We start from the raw sequence: 18,356 nt of genomic DNA on the forward strand, positions 1-18,356 counted from the left end.
CAAATTCAGTTTGGGCTTCCCTGGTGGCTCAAAGGAGTAAAGAATCTGCCTGCAATGCATGAGACTGGGGGTCAATCCCTGGGTCAAGAAGATCCCCTGGAGAAGGGAATAGCTACCGACTCCAGTAAGGACCTCCCTGGTGGCTCAGACAGTAAAGCGTCTGTCTACAATGTGGGAGACCTGGGTTCAATCCCTGGGTTGGGAAGATCCCCTGGAGAAGGAAATGGCAATCCACTCCAGTACTATTGCCTGGATGGGCAGAGGAGCCTGATAGGCTACAGCCCATGGGGTCGCAAAGAGTCGGACACGACTGAGCGACTTCACTCACTCACCGACTCTAGTATTCTTGCCTGGAGAATTCCATGGACCGAGGAGCCTAGTGGGGTGATTCAGGAAGTCATTCTTTGGTAGGTTTGGGGTACATCTGAGAGCTCTGAGGCAACCAGGAATGCCACTATGACCTTGGCATCAAATGGGGCTTTTACACCTAATTCAAAGCTATGCCAAATTCACAGGGTATAAACAGGGCTAATCAGACCCAGTGGCTAAAGTTATGGCAAAGTTTGCCAGGCATTTATTCAGAGGGTTTTGCTTCAGTGTTGCAGTTCTGCCATGAACTTAAGTTTCTGTAAAAAGAGAGGAGAGGAGAATCTCCTTACAATGGGCGTATTTTCTCTTCTTTAATTACAGCTGAATTAAGTCTCTGCAAATAGTGCTATTTACACACAAGAAACAGAACTACTCAAGATATATTATGAACTCTATAATAATAGAAGACAGTAGAATCCAGTAGTGTATCATGGTTCTATAAATCAATTTTAAGTATAGAGAAAAATGAGTATATCTTCAGTCACTTTAATTTGAATTCTTTGAAAAATTGAATACCCAAAACTTATTATCTAATTTTATATAATCCAGGAAAAACTAAATTACAATTGTTTTAATTTTCTGGGTAAAAATTTTTAATTTAAAAAATGTTTAAAATAATATTTACTTAAAAAATTAATTTAAATATTGGAAGTATTATTTTATACAATCATTCCCACAGCTAGCCCATATGGCAACTTTTTGGGAATTAGAGTAAGATACTCCTTCCTCAGTACACTTTACTGCCATCTACAGTTACTGTGAGGTGAACGGCATCCCCTGGAGTTGTGAACTCTCAATTTTCAGGATTATAAACAATAACAAGTGATCAGTAAACTTACGGGAATGACTACCAAGTAAGGGAGAACTGGTAAACAAATAACAATTACTCTCATAACTAATAATTCTACGTACTCTCCTTACAGTATTTATATAGATTGACTATTCCCTTTAATTTTCATAACAATCCTACAAGGGAATTTTATTTAAATGAAACTATGGGAAATGTGCTAAAAGATTATTAATTTCCACAAAATATTCCTTGATACCACTACTGGAAACATAAAGTAGATTGATTTTGGTTGGGGTCACGGCAGCACTGTTTTGGAGTATAGACCACTTCTCTATTCCCACACCCTCATTCAGCCCCGAGAATGGCAGATTAGAAGAGTTTTTGGATGTGTAAATTTTGAAGTATGTAGACAAAATCGTACTGTTAACTGACCCTATGTGAAAATAATCTGAGCCTAAAGTACTAGCCAGTTTCATGTTACCCTACAGCCACGAAGTCGGCATATTGAACAGACGGGGGCCTGTCTTCAATCCATCAAGTTGACAAAAGCAAATGTTCCTTCCTCATCAAATTAACCAGGAGCACATCTGTCATAAGCAGTCTTAATATTTAATATTTAAAATTACATTTTATTGCCAGGGAAATTTTGTAACACCATATTTATATGTTACATGTCCAGGATAATGATTAAAATACTTCTATTAAAGCCACACCATATCAACTTAGATATACCTTGTTATTCTTTAGCTTGAAATACTTTATTAGCACCACATTACTTTGAAAATAAAGTTTCCAGATAACTTTAATTCTGATCACACTAGCCTAAGTAGTTAGTGCCCTTTGAACAAGCCATGCTGTTTTGCAGTAATTTTTCATCTTCTGTTCCCCATGTCTGGAATACCCTCCCCCAACTCATCTATTTAAAGACCTATTTTATTCAAAACCTAGCTGAAGTGTCTCTTCTTCCATGAAACTTTTCCTATTCACTTCAAGCATACTGAATCTTCCACACGTTTTGGGTGGTAAGTGAATAAATGACTGATGGACTATAAAGCACTTACAGGTAACATGCATAGTTAGTACAGGTAACATGTATAAATGAGACCACTAGGCACTGAATATGGTACCTGGGCATATTAAGTGTTTATATATTTCTAGTTTTTGTGATAAAAGTGTTTTCCTTTCAGTCTGGAAAAAAATGGAGGACCATCCATAATTCCTGTCTTTAAGAAAGGTAATTGATTTTTCTTTTATCTCAGAGATACTTTCTATTCAGACCTTTTATAATTGCTTTATTTCTAAGAATTCAAAATGTAGAGGCTACCAAAAGATGTTTCCCGGTAAACTTCTGCTTTTCTAGTGTTACGTACCTAAAATATCTTCCCATTTACAAGCCTGTGCTGTGTTAATCATTCCTTTTAAGGCTTCCCCACTTATGTTGTTTGACAGAAATCCCTGTCTTACTCTGCGTTTTCTCATAAGCCATGCATAGAAATGTCATTATTGAAACAACATGTCAGTATGACTTTAATTACCATCTTGCTATTACTCTGTTTCATGTACCACTTGCCTGTAAGTTCTTACAGCAGAGATGACATTCTTTCCCTTGATATTATGTTCAGTTTTATAGAGTTGATAGATGAGTTTATAGAGTTGATGGCTGAGTGGCCGAGGCCCGTGAGATCAGAATCCAGATCTTATCATGTTAGTATCCAATTCCTACTAGTAACAGAGAAAATAAATCACATACTGCCTTTATGTACATGCTTCGTGCCTCATCATGTGTGCTTAGTGTAGGACCCAAAATCAGTCCACATGGTATATTACCTCACTGTAAAAGCAAAGACAGAATTTTCTGAAATCAAGATCACTTTGTTGGAGTCACAAATGCAAAGACAGAGAATAGGAAAAGAAAAGGACAGGGAAGAACCTCATTTATCAGGGAGTATCTGAGGGAAGGTAGGGATGTGTGGAAGCTATATTTTTGAATATCATCGGTAGTAGAATGGTTTCTGTACGGTCTGGTTTTTGTATCAGTTCTTTAGTGCAAGAGTAATTTACCTAGAAGGATAAAGCTAGTTCCATTATTCCTTCATTTTAAAATTGGCTTCTGAATAATATGTATTCCAGTAATGGTCTGCAAAGTCCAGACCAGGTTTGTGATAACATACGACAAAAAGGAAAAAGGACAACTAGGTGTCTAATAAAGTTAATTTCATTCAAGTAAAGTCCTCCATTCTAAGATAATGGCTTTTACACCTTCTTTTGACATGAAAATATCCCTTCTTTTCCAAAATGATGTTTAAAGTAGCTGGCATTTGTTCTTTCATTAGTGCCAACCTGGCATGATAAAAAGTTTGCAACATATATTGATCTCCACAGATTTTTGCATTCCAGCATCTCAAAGTCTGGAAGCTACTGATCTGCCCTCTTAGTATGTTTCAGCGATGTGAAGAAACAGAAATATATAGAATTAAAAGCAATGAGACTACTCCTAGGGCTCTTAGGCTTAAGAGACAGTTAATTATGGCTCTTTCCTTTTTAGGGAAAGAGCACCGAAGAAAATTAAAACCAAAAGTTCAACCAAGAGATTCTCTGACTTTTATACCTCCTGTAACTAACTTCATGGGACTCTTCAAAACAACAAAAAAGACTACTGTTTCTCATAATATTTTTTCCTTTTCATCTGCAATTTCATCAGATATCATAACAGTATCAAGACCAAGAATAGTGCTTTTGAACCAACTTGGGAAACATGTACAGAAAGCTAATCCGGAGCCTGGAGAAGGCTAATAAAAGCATTTTAGTGTGAAAGGATTCCTGAGCAATCTTGTAAAATTGTTTATTTTCAACTGTGCTAAAATATACATAACTGAATAATCTTTTTGAATGCAAATTCTTGATATTGATGTTTAACAAAATTTCCTTAGCATGTCTACTGGAATTTAACATCAGGTCTGATATATGGCTTCAAAGATTAAGTAGCATTTTCTATAAAAGAATGCCTGCACCTAAAACCATTAACCAGCTGACACAAGTGACACAATTAGTGTGTATATATATATATATATAATCAAATGTTACAAAGAGTTTTTAAATTGGTATGCTGGGCTAAAAAGGTCTGATTCAAAGTAGCCTACATGTTAACACTCATTGTGCTACCATAAGACATTAAATGATAGATACCACAGATGCATGAGCCTTCTAAAAATCTGAAATGTATACATTTAAAAACATTGAAAAAAATCTGAAATCACTTCCTATCAAGCATAAAAGCATGGCTAAAAAGTATGGCCACCACTTTTGACCAGACTCCATACCTACAGAGTATCCTTGGTTTGCAGCTGGAATAGATGATATTCTCTGTGGCTTAGAGTCACAGGATGTCTTTGCCCAAAGAGTACTGTTTCCAGTAGGTGCAAGCTTTGATGTATGTTTGCTTCTCATATTTTACAGCACCAAACAGATCTGACATAAAAGCTAACTGGGTTTCAGCGAGTCCTTCAGAGCACTGCTTTTTCTTTGTCCACTTTGCTCAGCTGTCTCTATCGTCTATCTGGTCTGCACTGGAACATGTATGTTAATCAGCAGTTATTTTCTCCAACATGCCTTCACATAACAATGATGATGATGGTGATTGGGATATTGGCTACAGGTACTTAGGGCTTTCTATGTGTCACAGGCCAAAGCCTGTGCTTTTAACCACTCTACAATAAGGTGAAGGTGAAGGTGAAGTCGCTCAGTCGTGTCCGACTCTTTGCGACCCCGTGGACTGTAGCCTACCAGGCTCCTCGGTCCAGGGGATTTTCCAGGCAAGAATACTGGAGTGGGTTGCCATTTCCTTCTCCAGGGGATCTTCCCGACCTAGGGATCGAACCCAGGTCTCCCGCACTGGAGGCAGACGCTTTAACCTCTGAGCCACAAGAGACTTCCTTAATCTCCAAATTCAATTCTAAATTATCTTAACAGTCCAGAGTCACAACTTCCTGGTGGAGGGACTAAAATACAGGAATTCCAGGGAAAAATCTGGGGAGAATTTTATACTAGAAAGGGATAAATAATTCAAATGATAAAAACCAGTATCATTTATTCAGCATTGTTAAGAACTCACATCAACGAAACATTAAGCCTCTGTAGACCTTAAAAAAAAAAAAAGCCTTTAGAAGCAAATTTTGAATTTTGTCACTAGATTCAGGTGGCTTCAAAGTTGAGGATCATTATTGCATTCAATAACTTAGGCATTTCCTGAGTATCTTGGCCTAGACAGACCATCCTACCATGTTTAAAACTTTACAGTATTTCTCTTTAAGTACAGGGCCAAAATAAAGATTATTTTTATTACTTTGCATTTTCTTTTTATTTTTAAAAATTATATGTAAAATGAGAAAGGTCTCAATTCATCAAATCACCTGCCTCTTACCTGTGCACGCACGTTAAGTCGCTTCAGTTGTGTCTGACTCTTTGTGACCCTATGGATTTTAACAACTTGATCCAGTTATGGATGGTGTAACATAGATCTCTACTAGCAAAACCTCTCAAAGGACATTGAACAGATGGTGGCATCATCCTTATATTCAAAGGACAGTACATTCAGTTCCTTTAATCTGGGCAGAAAAAAAGTCATGAACTGTTGTGATATCTGCAGTAAAAGTTCAGATTCAAAGGACATTATCAAAAAACCAAAAAACCAAACCTTTTTCATCTCATGTATTTTCACTGATTAAATATACTTTCTGAAATAGAGAATGTTAATATATGTGGCCAACTAAAAAGCACAATACACCCTTGAGGGATTACTTGCATGTCATATTTTTAAAAATCTCAGATGGATCTTAAGAAATGTATAGAAATCCCATTTGCTCCAGAGAAGATACTTACTAATATATATTTTTATAATTATTAACTTACATTCTATTACAGAAAGTCTCCTTTTGTTTTGTCCTAGAATTCTGTAAGTCGCTTTAGTCATGTCCGACTCTGTGCGACCCCATAGACGGCAGCCCACCAGGCTCCCCCGTCCCTGGGATTCTCCAGGCAAAAACACTGGAGTGGGTTGCCATTTCCTTCTCCAGTGCATGAAAGTGAAAAGTGAAAGGGAAGTCACTCAGTCATGTCCGACTCAGCGACCCCATGGATTGCAGCCTACCAGCCTCCTCCGCCCATGAGATTTTCCAGGCAAGAGTACTGGAGTGGGGTGCCATCGCCTTTCAAACATTGCTGTCTCACTAGAAAAGTCAGTGTAATGTTTCCATAGGAACTTATACTATTCTGATATGAGAGAGATGGGAAAAGATCTATGCCTGTGTTAACATGGGGCCATGAGTTAGCAGAACTGCTACAATTTTTCCCAAGATTTTTCTTTTCACCTGCCAATATCAGTGTATTATTTTCCTCACAAGATGTTTTATTTTGGTTTTTGATAATAGAAAAACCAAACCGCTATACTCTCTTGTAAGACTATTACTGTTGTCTCTCAGAAGAGCAGGTTAAACATCAAACATAAGAAAAGTAATAACAAGAAAGTCTTGATGAACAATGAATATTATATATTTTATATACAAAAAAATAAAAACCTTTAGGGATTTTTTAAGCAAAAATCAAATCTTCATTTTTAATCGTGGCACTTTTATAGCAGCTTCTCCAACTTCTTTTGATATATCTACTCCAAGAGGACATCTGCATCAAAACCAGACAAATCACATTATTTCAAATACTTGCTAACTGATCTGTTACTACTTCTGCAAACTATTTGTTTAGAATTCTGACAAAAAATATATGCATCTAGTGTGTAACTATCATATGTGATGGTGGTTCTTGAATACATATAGAGTGGAACCTCAAACTAGCAAAACACGTAAAGGAAGACTGGAAACCTAAATTTGGCAGTATTTTAAAACCTCTTTCATTATTCTAAAAGAAGAAAAATGCACAAATAAATCTCTTTGAGGTATAATTGACATGTTAAAAACTATACATATTTAATATACACAATTTAGTGAGTTTGGGGTTGAGATGTTTTTGAAAGAGTTCTACTGCTCTCAAATACTGTAAATAACTTAAAAGCTGAAACAAAAAAATTACAAAAAATGCTCTATGCTCTACAAAGCTAAAAGGCTAAAAAGTTTACCATACAGCTAAACTATCCATTCCTACTTCAGAAATTCACCAGGTTTCCACCAGCTCTCCTCTGAGGTTTCAAAAGCAGGCTCGTTCCGTTCTATGTTCCTTTGTCACTGGCGGCAGGAGAGGCTTTAGATCCTACCCTCTTCCTCTGTTCTTCCTTAGTAAATAACTTTGGCCTCAGATTTCTGCTTTTTTTACGTGTTTAGCATATGCTAGACTTCAGTTGGACCCCAACCTAAAAGCCATCATCTCCAGCCTCAACACTGCCACAAGAAGGCTGTGTTGGGTCAGATGGTGAATTCCACCTGAGGCTAGGCCATCAACTAAAGGGATTCTTTTTGTCACTACTAACTAAAATCTGTCCATTTATGATCAGCTTTAATAGTCTACGGTTCACGTGGCTGACAGTTACATACTAACATGCTGACAAGTTTTAAAACGGCAGATGAAACAATACTAAAACAGAATTACGTTAGATTATGAAATATAATCATGCTTTACTATTTTTACTATTCCAGAATTAACTTAGACCAGAACTTGATAACAAATTGAAAAACTGTGCTACTCCGAGGAACTTCAATTTGGGACGGGAAATCCAAGGACTGCAGAAAATAAACCATCTTTTGGCACTTTCTCAGCATCCTGTGGAGATGTATACTCACAACCCCGTCTCACACCTGAATACTTTTTGCATGTTTCTGTTATTTTCAGCATGGCAATTGGTGCTGAGATGGTCCTGACGCTGCAGAAGTCCAGGTCACGGACATGGTTTCCATTCTGGTCCCAAACGAAAGCATTCATCATCCTTACCTACTCCGTGTTTCTAACCTATAATTGGCCAACATTTGTTTAATTTCTTGCTATAACAAAAATATTTCCTGTAAGTTATCTACCACCTAGGTTAGAAGAAAAAAAATTAATATAATCTTTCTTCAAGTACCACTAGAATGTCAATGAAAACCTTAACTGTAAAAGCAAAATTCAGGCTTTGATTTTTATGGTACAGCTGCACAGAGATTATGAATGGTACCACGTACTTTGGTTCGTAGCGGATGCCTTCTGTGTTGTGTAAAATGCCCAAGCCAGCACGTAGTCTTTCAACACCATTCCTAAATAAGAAGCATTAAAAATAAAATAACTAGCCGAAGATTTAAAGGAAGAAAATTTAGCATGATGAAATAGCAATTAGTATCTACATAATTCTGAGTGAGCCACTAATACCCTGTGGCTTACCACGCAATCATAACACCGTTGTCAGTGCAGAGTCTGGGGGGAGGACACAGCAAAGTGCACTGTGTTGCGTTTGTCACAATTTCCAGAGCTTTTCGGATATATAAGTTACTTGCGACGCCTCCAGATACAACCTGAAAAAGTTCAACCAAAGTGAACAAATATCACACATGAATATGAGGTAAGCTGTGAGCTAAACCTAGGGAAAATACCGGCATTAAACAATAAGACAATATCACATTTTGGTAGGTGGGTAAATGATTAAGTAGTATATGTATATAATAAACATTTGGAAAAGAAAAAAAAAACTTCAATATTACCATATGATCACTATCATTTCTGTACATTTTCTTCTAACCCCTTCCTCACAGTACAATCATTATACAGTATTTTAGACCCTGTAGTTTTTGCTTATAAGCATTTTTTAAATTTTACTACATAATTCTTAAACTATTACCTTTGATATTTGTCTAATATTCCATTTTGTGAACCTACTGTTTAAATACTGTCCCACTTTACAATTTTCAAAAGGATGAAGTTTAAGATACAGTGACACAGGAAATTTATCAAGCCTTTTAAGCACATTTAAAGGGATTTCATCAAAGGAACATAAATTTGAAGGAAACAGTCCATTTTTCTAGAACAACGATAGCAGTTATACTCCATTTTGTTTCATACTGTAAACACTCTTTTAAATTCAGTAAGATGCAGCCTTGGACATTTTTGCCACACATGCTGTGCGGATGTCCTATAAGAGCCACACCTGTACAAGAAATGGCTGTTAGTTTCTATTCTACATAATCTCTTACTGTCAGGGACAACATATGGCATAAAGATCTTTTCATCCTACGCTTATGGTCAATTAAGCTCTGGAAAGGAAAGGAACACACTGTAAAGGATTACTGCTACTCTCTGACAAGGCTTACCAGTACTGCGTTACTTTGATGTAACAAGCCTCTCTGCTTGCAGAACAGAATAGCGCGATGTGTTCTTTTTGCAACGTGGCAGGCTACGGTGTGCTGGACTGCAGCAGCAATGTCTGCAGCTGAAGACAGGATCTGCCCCTGCTCAATACCTGCAGGAATGAGCAGGTATTTTTAGGTACCATCCAGTGTTACTTATCAGTCCAACTTTACTAATTACAAATATACCTTCCTCTTTTTCCTTTTGCATTATCATCTTATCAATAACATGTTGAAGTCCAGAAAAAGAAAAATCACAATTTTTAGCACGTTGCATGGGAGGTTGGAAATCAAAATGCAATCTATTTCCCTGTTTGGCCAAATGTTCTATAGCCTTCCCGCCACTCATGGTGGAGCACTCTGGATGTTTTATTAAGCAAAGTCTTCTTGCTACCTACCAAAAACAAACAAAAAATTTTGTAACATCATGAAACTATACATTCTGAAACCAAGATACAAAGGAAATGATTTTTACCCTGGATGAATAAGACATGCTATACTTCTACAACTAAGGACTATATCTGGTGGTCGGTCAAGACAGACATCTTGCTCCTTCTGACAAGTGATCAATAGTGGCCAATCACTGCCTTCCTATCTACTTTTGCCCTTTTATTGGGGATGGAAAATAGGTTTGAAAATGACAATGACTGCTCAATTATAAACTTCAGAATAAGAACCTGCCCTATTTCTTTTGAATTTCAGCTTGATAGAAGCAGGTTTTTTATATAAGGAAGTCATTTTTCGAATGCTAAAACAAAGGAGAATAAATCTGCTTGTCAGTGGTATCAGCAATGATAACATTTAATAATAAAACATCGTGCATCTTTAATGTCATGTCATTTTATATATCCTCGTTTCAGTTTTAAAAGGCACATTACACTTCACAAAGCACTTTCTTTCATGTTATTTGACTAAAACCATAAATGTAATATATGCAAACTATTAGAGCCTTTATATACTGATGTAAACCTCATATCATCTTATTCAGAATGGGTAAGAAGGAATCTTTCATAAAATCATACACTACTCTTTTTGTTTTGCTCACATAATATTTTCAGTTTAATATTATCCAGAAATATTTAGATGAATAGTGATAGTTCATCTATTACTATTTAGCTGAAACAGACACCTAACAAAAAAGAATGGAGATGTTAATTCTTAAATAATTACCTTGTCAAGCATGTCGCCTGGTGCTATGTCCAAAGACTTTCCAAGAAGAAGAAAATCTGAAACTCCTCTAACTAATGCCAAAAGACAATGACCTCCAGAAATCAAAAGAACTAAAAATGGAAATTCTACCTTATTTGTTAACCTAATAGTAAGTGCATGAGCCTCCATGTGATGAATGGGAATGAAGGGCTTTTTAAACTGGTCTACCAGTTGTAAGCTAAATGATAAACCTACGCCCAAGCTTAAAGCAAGTCCTGGCTTTACGGTAGTTGCAATTGCTGAGAGTTCACTTGGAGAGACGTCACTGGCAGAGAGAGCTTCTTGTACTATGCGTTGAATATTTTCTCTATGAAGCTGTTGAGCTACTGGAGGAATAATCCCACCTGTTCTGAAAGACACACAAAAAAACCCCAACTTTTATAAGTTTAAGATTATAAAAATAGAGGAAGAAAAAGTATGTACTATGGCTGAAGGCATGTTTTCAAATTATCATTATATAGCTAAAAACATCAGTAAGTCAAGGATTTTCTAATTATGTGTGCCTTATAATATGTAGTACCTTATAAGAACTCAACATGCAATGATTAAGGATGGAATTTACTGTTGCTGACTTTGCAAAACTGTACACAACAAACTCCCACAGATTTATTTCTTGATAAATCAAACCACCAAAATGAGACGCATTCTAAGGAAGATGTCTTAAATAAGGAAAGGACAGGATAAAATTGGGTTTTAGGAAAGGAAATCAGGATTTTGGGGGAAGGAATCTATATGCAGGCAGGAAGATTTTTAAAGAGGTTATTGCAAAGGTATTTGTGTAAGGTTATTACATCTTAAACTGAGTGATCATGAGAATGGAAAGGGACCAAGAACCGAAAACTGTAATAATTTTAACTGGGTATCAGGGGAAGGGGGAACCAAGCCATCAAAGGTAAATCCTGAGCCGGAATGATTGGGAGAAAAGAAATCCTAACAGAAACACGAAGACAGTTTTGTGATGAAGACGAGTTTATTTTTAAACACACTGCACTTGAGCTCATGGTAGGACAGTAGACAGCCTGCAATCCTGAAATAAAGTCTGGGAATCCAATCTTGATCCAAGAATCCAATTTTGATTTTGGGTCCATGTAGGACAAGCAGTGGACTATCACTGCAAATGTCAAGAGTAAAGAATTAGAAGGCAAAGGTTGTTAGCAAAAAACTGCCAGCATGTGACTGATCAGAAGGCAGAGCAAAAATGTGGAGGGTCTGCAAGACATACCTCTACTCTCAAAAAGAGAACTTCAACTGTTTGATGATTTGATGCTGTAAGATCTGCAGGTTCTATACAAACGGCATTCAATGATTTATTTAATAGTTGAAATATGTATGTGTCAGTCAATGAGGGAGCTATTTAAGAGGAATTACCTTATTTCAACACATTCATATTGTAATACAATTTTCCTTAATTCTTTAAAGCTACTTTTTCTTCTATATTCCTCAATTCTGTTGATGGCATCAATAACCTCCGAACTGCTTAGGTTTCAAGGCTCATCTTTATCTCCTTCCTTTTCCTCACTTTCCACATTTAATTAAGTTTATAAGTACTGGTGAGGTCAGGCTGTTTGACTGTCACCAGCAATGTCAAAAAGCCCTCACTCATTAAGTCACTCTGTTCAAAGTCTTCTAACTATACTTCTCCAGATACTTTATCCGATCCTTGGAGTTGTACTATACTGTGTTGCCAGAAAAAAAAGCAGTGATGACTGGAATATGGGAGACTTTAAATCCAAATCCTCTCCCTTCTATGTATTTCTTCCTTCCCCCACTTGCCTACACTTCCCTTCTTTCTGTGCCTCTTCTATGTATTTTAAGGATTATGCTAAGCCTCAGAGATGAAAGAGATGAAAAACACAATGGCTTTATTCTCAAAGAATTAACAATGATTGCTACAAGTAAATTAATAATCAAATAATTTTTAGACAGTATGGAAAATGGATGATTAAAGAATAAAGCTAATAAAGAGGCATGGAAACCATTTAGCCTCAAGGCTAGAGCCAGGAGTTCAGACAAGAAACAATAAGGGTTTGAATTAAGTCTGAGAAAAGGGAAAGGAAAGTTTCCGTATTTGGAAGGTAGATTTACCATGACCGGATGACTGATTTGGGTACAGAGTGGTGAGGGACAAGTCAAGATTGTCCTCCAGGTCTCTGGCTTGGAAGAAAGGAACTCCTCTCCAGAGCAGACCTCTATTACTTCACTTTATATGCTGTTTTACAACAACCTGTTCGCCTCTTTGTCTTCTTCACTAACATACAACAGAAAGAGAAGTACTATTGTTACCAGTAATTGATGGGGTTTTTTGCAGCCCTTCCTATTTGACAAGAACTACATTATATACTTTAAAAGAATTCACATTTAATCTTCACAACAATATTATGAGCGAGGAGCCATTATTATCCCCATTCCACAGATAGGGACATTGAGTCACAGAAAATGGTGCAAGGTCTCCAAGCTAGTCAGTGGCTGACTCAGAATCTAAACCTTTTATATGATAAGTTGCTCAGAGGAAAAAAAATCATATATTTGTACCCACAGTGCCTCAGAGGCTGCCTTGCAATTGTAGGTGTTCAATACATGCTGAGATGAGCTGGTATCAAACAGCTTGTATATTCTTCTCACGTGACTTACACCCTAGCTAAACTGAAAGGTTTTTTTGGTCCAGCACTTTCTCACTTCTTTGCCTTTGCCAATGAGACTATCTCAGTCTACAACAGTCTTTCCATCTCCATTCACTGAAGGCCTATCTGTCTCTCAAGGCCACTGACCCGTGCAACATGTCAAGTGTTGTGCCGGCCACTGGGCACAGTGTAGTGATTAATACAGACGCAGCCTCCATCACCTTGGAGCTTAGTCTATTTGGGGGAAACACTGTACGTAAGTAAACATAAAAATTATGAAAAGAACTATTATGAAAATAACCAGGACATGATGATACAGAATAAACGGGGTGGGAGTACCTAATTCAGATAAAGTGGTCAGGGGAGGCTTTTCTGTGCAGTTAACATTCCTTTGTTCAGAGGTCCAATAACCCCAAAATAGTAAAAGGATTGTGAAACTGAGGTATGGTAGTGAGTTATTATCTGTACTACTTCTGTGATGCTTACTTTATGCTGCCTTGCACTGCTAACTGTCCCTGTAGTTCTATATATAATGTCTCAAAGATTAGGTTAAGCTTCTTGGAGGCAAGGACTTGCTAGTATTTCACTGCGCCTTATTGAGGCCCACCACAGCCGCTTTCATATAATACATAACCATTAGAGGCCTACTCTGCCTCTTCAAGTATACTATTTCTAATTATAGTATTCTGTTGTTCTAAGTATCATGCAACCCACAATCCCGTAAGGCAGGTATTATCTTTCCTATTTTATGGATGTGAAAACAGAATCAGAAGCCACCTAGATGTCCATTGACTGATGAAGGGATAAAGAAGTTGTGGTATACACAGTATACACGCGTGCACACACACATACATATACAGTGGAACATTACTCAGCCATAAAAAGGAATGGATTTGAGTCAGTTCTAGTGAGGTGGATGAACCTAAAGCCTGTTAAGCAGTCACAGAAAAACAAATATTTATATAATCACATATATACAGAATCTAGAAAAACGGTACTGATGAACCTATTAACGGGCAGGAATAGAGACACAGGCATAGAGAAGAGACTTGGGAACACAGCAGGGGAAGGAGAGAGTGGGACAAATTGAGAGACTAACACTGAAGCATATTACCATGTGTAAAACAGACAGCTAGGAGGAAGCTGCTGTCTATAACACAGGGAGCTCAACCTGGTGCTCTGTGACAACCTAAAGGGGTAGGATAGGGGCAGGGGTGGGAGGGAGATTCAAGGGAGAGGGGACATATGTATACTCTAGGTTGATTCGTGGTGGTGTGTGGCAGAACAGAATGCAACATTGTAAAGCAATTATCCTCCAATTAAAAAAAAATAAAATAAAACAGATTCAGAGAGGATAAGGAACTTTCCAAAGTCAGAGCCAATACCGACTGCTAATTCATGATTCAAATACAAGTTTATGGTCTCAAAACGCCAGCCTTTTCCACTACTCAGACGCTGGAAATCAATGGCTTGAAGGCGTAGTTGTACTGCACAGTATTTTAGTAAGTTGGCGTTACCGACTAATTTTTAAAATTTGGGAGATATTACCATAACATTCTGGATTTCCATTCTCTTGAAAATTCTTATGATCAAATAACACAAGGCCTACATTCCTGTATGGCAACAATTGGCTGGAGCGGAGTAGACCTCCTACAGTTATTTTCTACATTATTCCCAGCCCATTTGTTTATGCAATCTGCCTGGGGGCCCTCTGGAAACAGCTGAGGTTATAAACCTGGCACCATTCTGTGTTTCAATACAACGGTATATTATTAAGTATCGACGTGACATATATATATATTTATATTTGTGGATATAGGATTTTCTTTTTCAGTGATTAACACAGGCTGTAGGTCAGGTCATACTTTCCTAGGAGTTCAGTGGAGACCACGAAACATACAGCTGGACAAAAGGAAATGGCATTGCTGAAGGGAATTCATGGCTAATTCATGAATCAGCCATGGGAATTCATGGGAATTCAAGAAACACCGAAGTTTGTTTCTTTTTGGCAACAGGATTAGCTAAGGTCAGGAAGTTACTGTGGAGGTTCTTAAGACTTCTGCACAAAAGAAGAAATTAGATCCTAAAATTTGCATTTTATATGTAATAAATTAAGATTTTATTTCATTTTATTTTTCAAAAAAAGTGGAAACTACCAAGATAATGCCTACTCACTTTAAATGAACTTCAGTTTGGGAATGTATTGCTTCTCCCAAAACATTTCCAGCTTCATCCACTACAGCAGCTGCTGTATCATCACAACTGGTTTCAATTCCCAATACTAGTTTATGAAGAAATAGTTTTCCAGTATGAAAATGAAAACCTCCTAAAAATTCATAAATTTTCCTTCTTGATGGTTTAAAAAAGACTCCTGCTGTCTTATTCAATATTAGCATATTTACTGTACGGGTAATTCCTAGAGGAGAAAGAAACAAACTATTATTTGGACCTGACATTTGCCACTAGCCCTTTCAGTAAAGCAAAATTCCTGAAAACTTGGTTTATTTTTCAATATATAGTTTTATAAAAATTTAGTAAAGTTTTGTTAAAAGTTAGCACAATATTTTAAAGGCTGTAAGAAACTGTTAATATAAATAATTATGAATTAATATAATGCTCTGTTAAGGAGAACATTATATAGACATAAAATTATATATAAAATTTCTGTATTACTAATACTTGTATGCTGCTCTTAGCAAACGATTATTCTTTATAAAAGAACTAATATTACAGTACAATAGTTACATAATCCCTTCAAAAGTGCTATTTATTTTTTATAGCCAACATTAAGACAAATTGTTGTTTTAAAAAGTCAAAACAATAAAGGCAAAGCAAAACTAATGAAAATTAATGCATCCCGTTTCCTGGAAACATCTTTCAAACGAAAAATTTAATCGCGTGGTTGAAAAACAAGAGTTCGCATTAAATACACAGTAAGATTCAGGCGTGTAAGTTTAGACACAAGCGTTCTCATTAAGCTCATCTTAAAAGAACACCTCAACTAAAATGACCATAACCTAATACCTATTTTATCTATTAATTGCAATTTTTCGAATTAAATCTCCATTTTGCCACAGGTTTATCCTACTAGTGTGCGTGCTCAGTTGTGTCTCTTTGCGACCCTATGGGCTGTGGCCTGCCAGGCTCCTCTGTCCATGGGATTTTTCAGATAAGAATACTGGAGTGGCTTGCCATTTTTCCCTCCAGGGGATCTTTTCCACTCAGGGATTCTTTATCAGTGAGCCACCAACAGAGATCTCCCCAAATCCTCTTCTCTCCAATAACAGCTGTCCATCATTAAAGCACTTTGTTTTTTTCACACTGCCAAGTATCTAATCTCATGTCTCCCAAATCACCTTGTTCTAGAACCTTCTAGAGATTTAGTAGATTCTTTCTCTATCACACTAGTGGACAAAATAGAGGGTGGGGAGCAAATATTGGAACGTTTACTGTTCCACAGGAGCAGGGGGGCGTCCAGGGATTGGAGATGAGCGACCTATTCACAGAGGACAGCTGCAGAGGATGCAGTCCCAACACACGCGCCATGAAAACTTAGATTTACAGTCACTAAATCCAGCCAAGGAAGCTTGTGCGAAGCCCTTCTCGTTGGAGCCAAGCTGGGTCCCAAATGAATCTGGTCTGTCTGGGGACTTGGCCCGCGCTGGTCTCTGCTCTAAGAAGCGGGGGATTCTAACCGGAACCGCTCTTCTAGCCGCGCGAAAGCAACAGAGAGAAGAGGGCTGAACTATCTCACCCACCTTACTCGTCAACGTTAGTAGCTAGTACTCATCTCCTTCCCGTGCAAAGCCGATTGAATGCCCTTTACCAGGCGCAGGAAAGCCTGAACTTGCCACCCCGGAAGTGATGTCATGAACACGGGGCCCTCGTCCCGTCGCCAGGGTCAGGAGCTGTTTCCCCGAGGGCGTCACTCAGAATAAGTACCATCGCAAAGGCTGTCTTTTCCCTAAATGCTCTGCGTGCGCTCAAGCAATTCTCCCAGACTTGTACGTAAGAAGACGTCTGCAAGGTCACATGGCTACTGATACAGCGGAGACAGATTCGACTACGAGAGCGCAGATTCGACTACGTAGCATTTAGTTCTAAACACTACGTACGCTACAGTAAAAGAAAAAAAATTTTTTTGCCTTAGGCTGGAATTTGGATGCCACTGTTGCTTACTCTGGAGGCAATCTTCAGCATAGTATGTACTCCTATTCTTTAACCTCCTTCAGTCTTCTTTTGTTTTTATTCGTAAGTGAACTTATTACCATTTGAATAGCTTTGTCCGAATCTATTCTTTCTTCTTCCCTGCGAGGCATTAAGATTTTACCGCAAGGTCTTTATAAATTCAAAGCTGGTCAGGGCTGGCACAAGTTTGTGCCTTTCTTGGTGTGAAGGTCTTGGTATGAGGTAGGGAAAGTCACAGTTATGGTCTAGTGGCAGATATGTAATTCATAATTACCAGGTATGAAATTTATTATTATCAGCATTTACTAAGAATTTTTAAGGTAGAACTTAATGTTTATCAAAAATTTCATTTATGTATGACAATAATAAACATAATTAATAAAGTGGCATTTACTGTGCGCTAGGCACTGTTGCAGATTTATTTAATCCTCATAACAACCCCATGACGTAGTTACTGTCCTCATTTTACATATGAGACAACTGGAGAACAGAGTTTGGGTGATTTGCAGGTTACACAGTAAATGCAGAACTAGGATTAGAAGTCAGGCCATCTGCCCTGGAGTCTGTTCTCTTAACTGATAGAACATTAAATAGCTCATATTTTCCCTAGGATGTGTTGTTGACCCAAAAAGAGGAAAAAAGAAAAATTAAGACCTAAAGGTTAAAGAATAATGTCATCCTGATTGCATATGATAGGCCAGGAATTACTTTCTCTTATACACTGGGATCTATGCTGAACATAAAATCGTTCACATCTGGTGGTGTTTTTCTTGCAGCTTGAATTACATTATCCCAATGCTCTCCTGTGTTGTCAGAGTTATCACTGCTGTGTTTGGTTGTATCAATAGATACCTTATTATGGCA

At 37.4% G+C, this 18,356-nt stretch overlaps 2 protein-coding genes across 5 annotated transcripts in view; one reads left to right on the top strand and one right to left on the bottom strand.

The window, feature by feature from the left end:
• The window catches only part of ANKAR (ankyrin and armadillo repeat containing), a 52,441-nt gene extending 48,465 nt beyond the window's left edge, over window positions 1–3,976 (top strand). The window contains exons 21-22 of the mRNA XM_018065546.1: window positions 2,347–2,393; window positions 3,705–3,976. Coding sequence (XP_017921035.1) covers window positions 2,347–2,393; window positions 3,705–3,952 — 295 coding nt within the window. The 3' untranslated portion in view covers window positions 3,953–3,976. The remainder of the gene's footprint in view (window positions 1–2,346; window positions 2,394–3,704) is intronic.
• OSGEPL1 (O-sialoglycoprotein endopeptidase like 1) lies at window positions 1,046–17,268 on the bottom strand. 4 transcript variants are annotated; one of them, XR_001919790.1, is made up of 9 exons: window positions 17,063–17,267; window positions 15,480–15,720; window positions 10,645–11,032; window positions 9,664–9,868; window positions 9,439–9,587; window positions 8,516–8,646; window positions 8,320–8,391; window positions 5,580–5,763; window positions 1,046–2,878 (listed from the first exon to the last, which is right to left on the bottom strand). XR_001919790.1 is itself a non-coding variant. In XM_018065560.1 (8 exons), the coding sequence occupies exons 2-8, from the start codon at window positions 15,698–15,700 to the stop codon at window positions 5,682–5,684; spliced, it is 1,248 nt and encodes a 415-aa protein (XP_017921049.1). In that variant the 5' UTR covers window positions 15,701–15,720; window positions 17,063–17,267; the 3' UTR covers window positions 5,218–5,681. The 4 variants fall into 4 exon arrangements, 3 of the variants coding, with proteins under 3 accessions (XP_017921049.1, XP_017921041.1, XP_005675919.1); XM_018065560.1 differs by lacking the exon at window positions 1,046–2,878 and having other exon boundaries at window positions 5,218–5,763; XM_005675862.3 differs by lacking the exons at window positions 1,046–2,878; window positions 5,580–5,763 and adding an exon at window positions 6,683–6,835 and having other exon boundaries at window positions 17,063–17,180.

This window comes from Capra hircus, chromosome 2 (assembly GCF_001704415.2).
Source record: "Capra hircus breed San Clemente chromosome 2, ASM170441v1, whole genome shotgun sequence".
Taxonomy (NCBI): Eukaryota; Metazoa; Chordata; class Mammalia; order Artiodactyla; family Bovidae; genus Capra; species Capra hircus.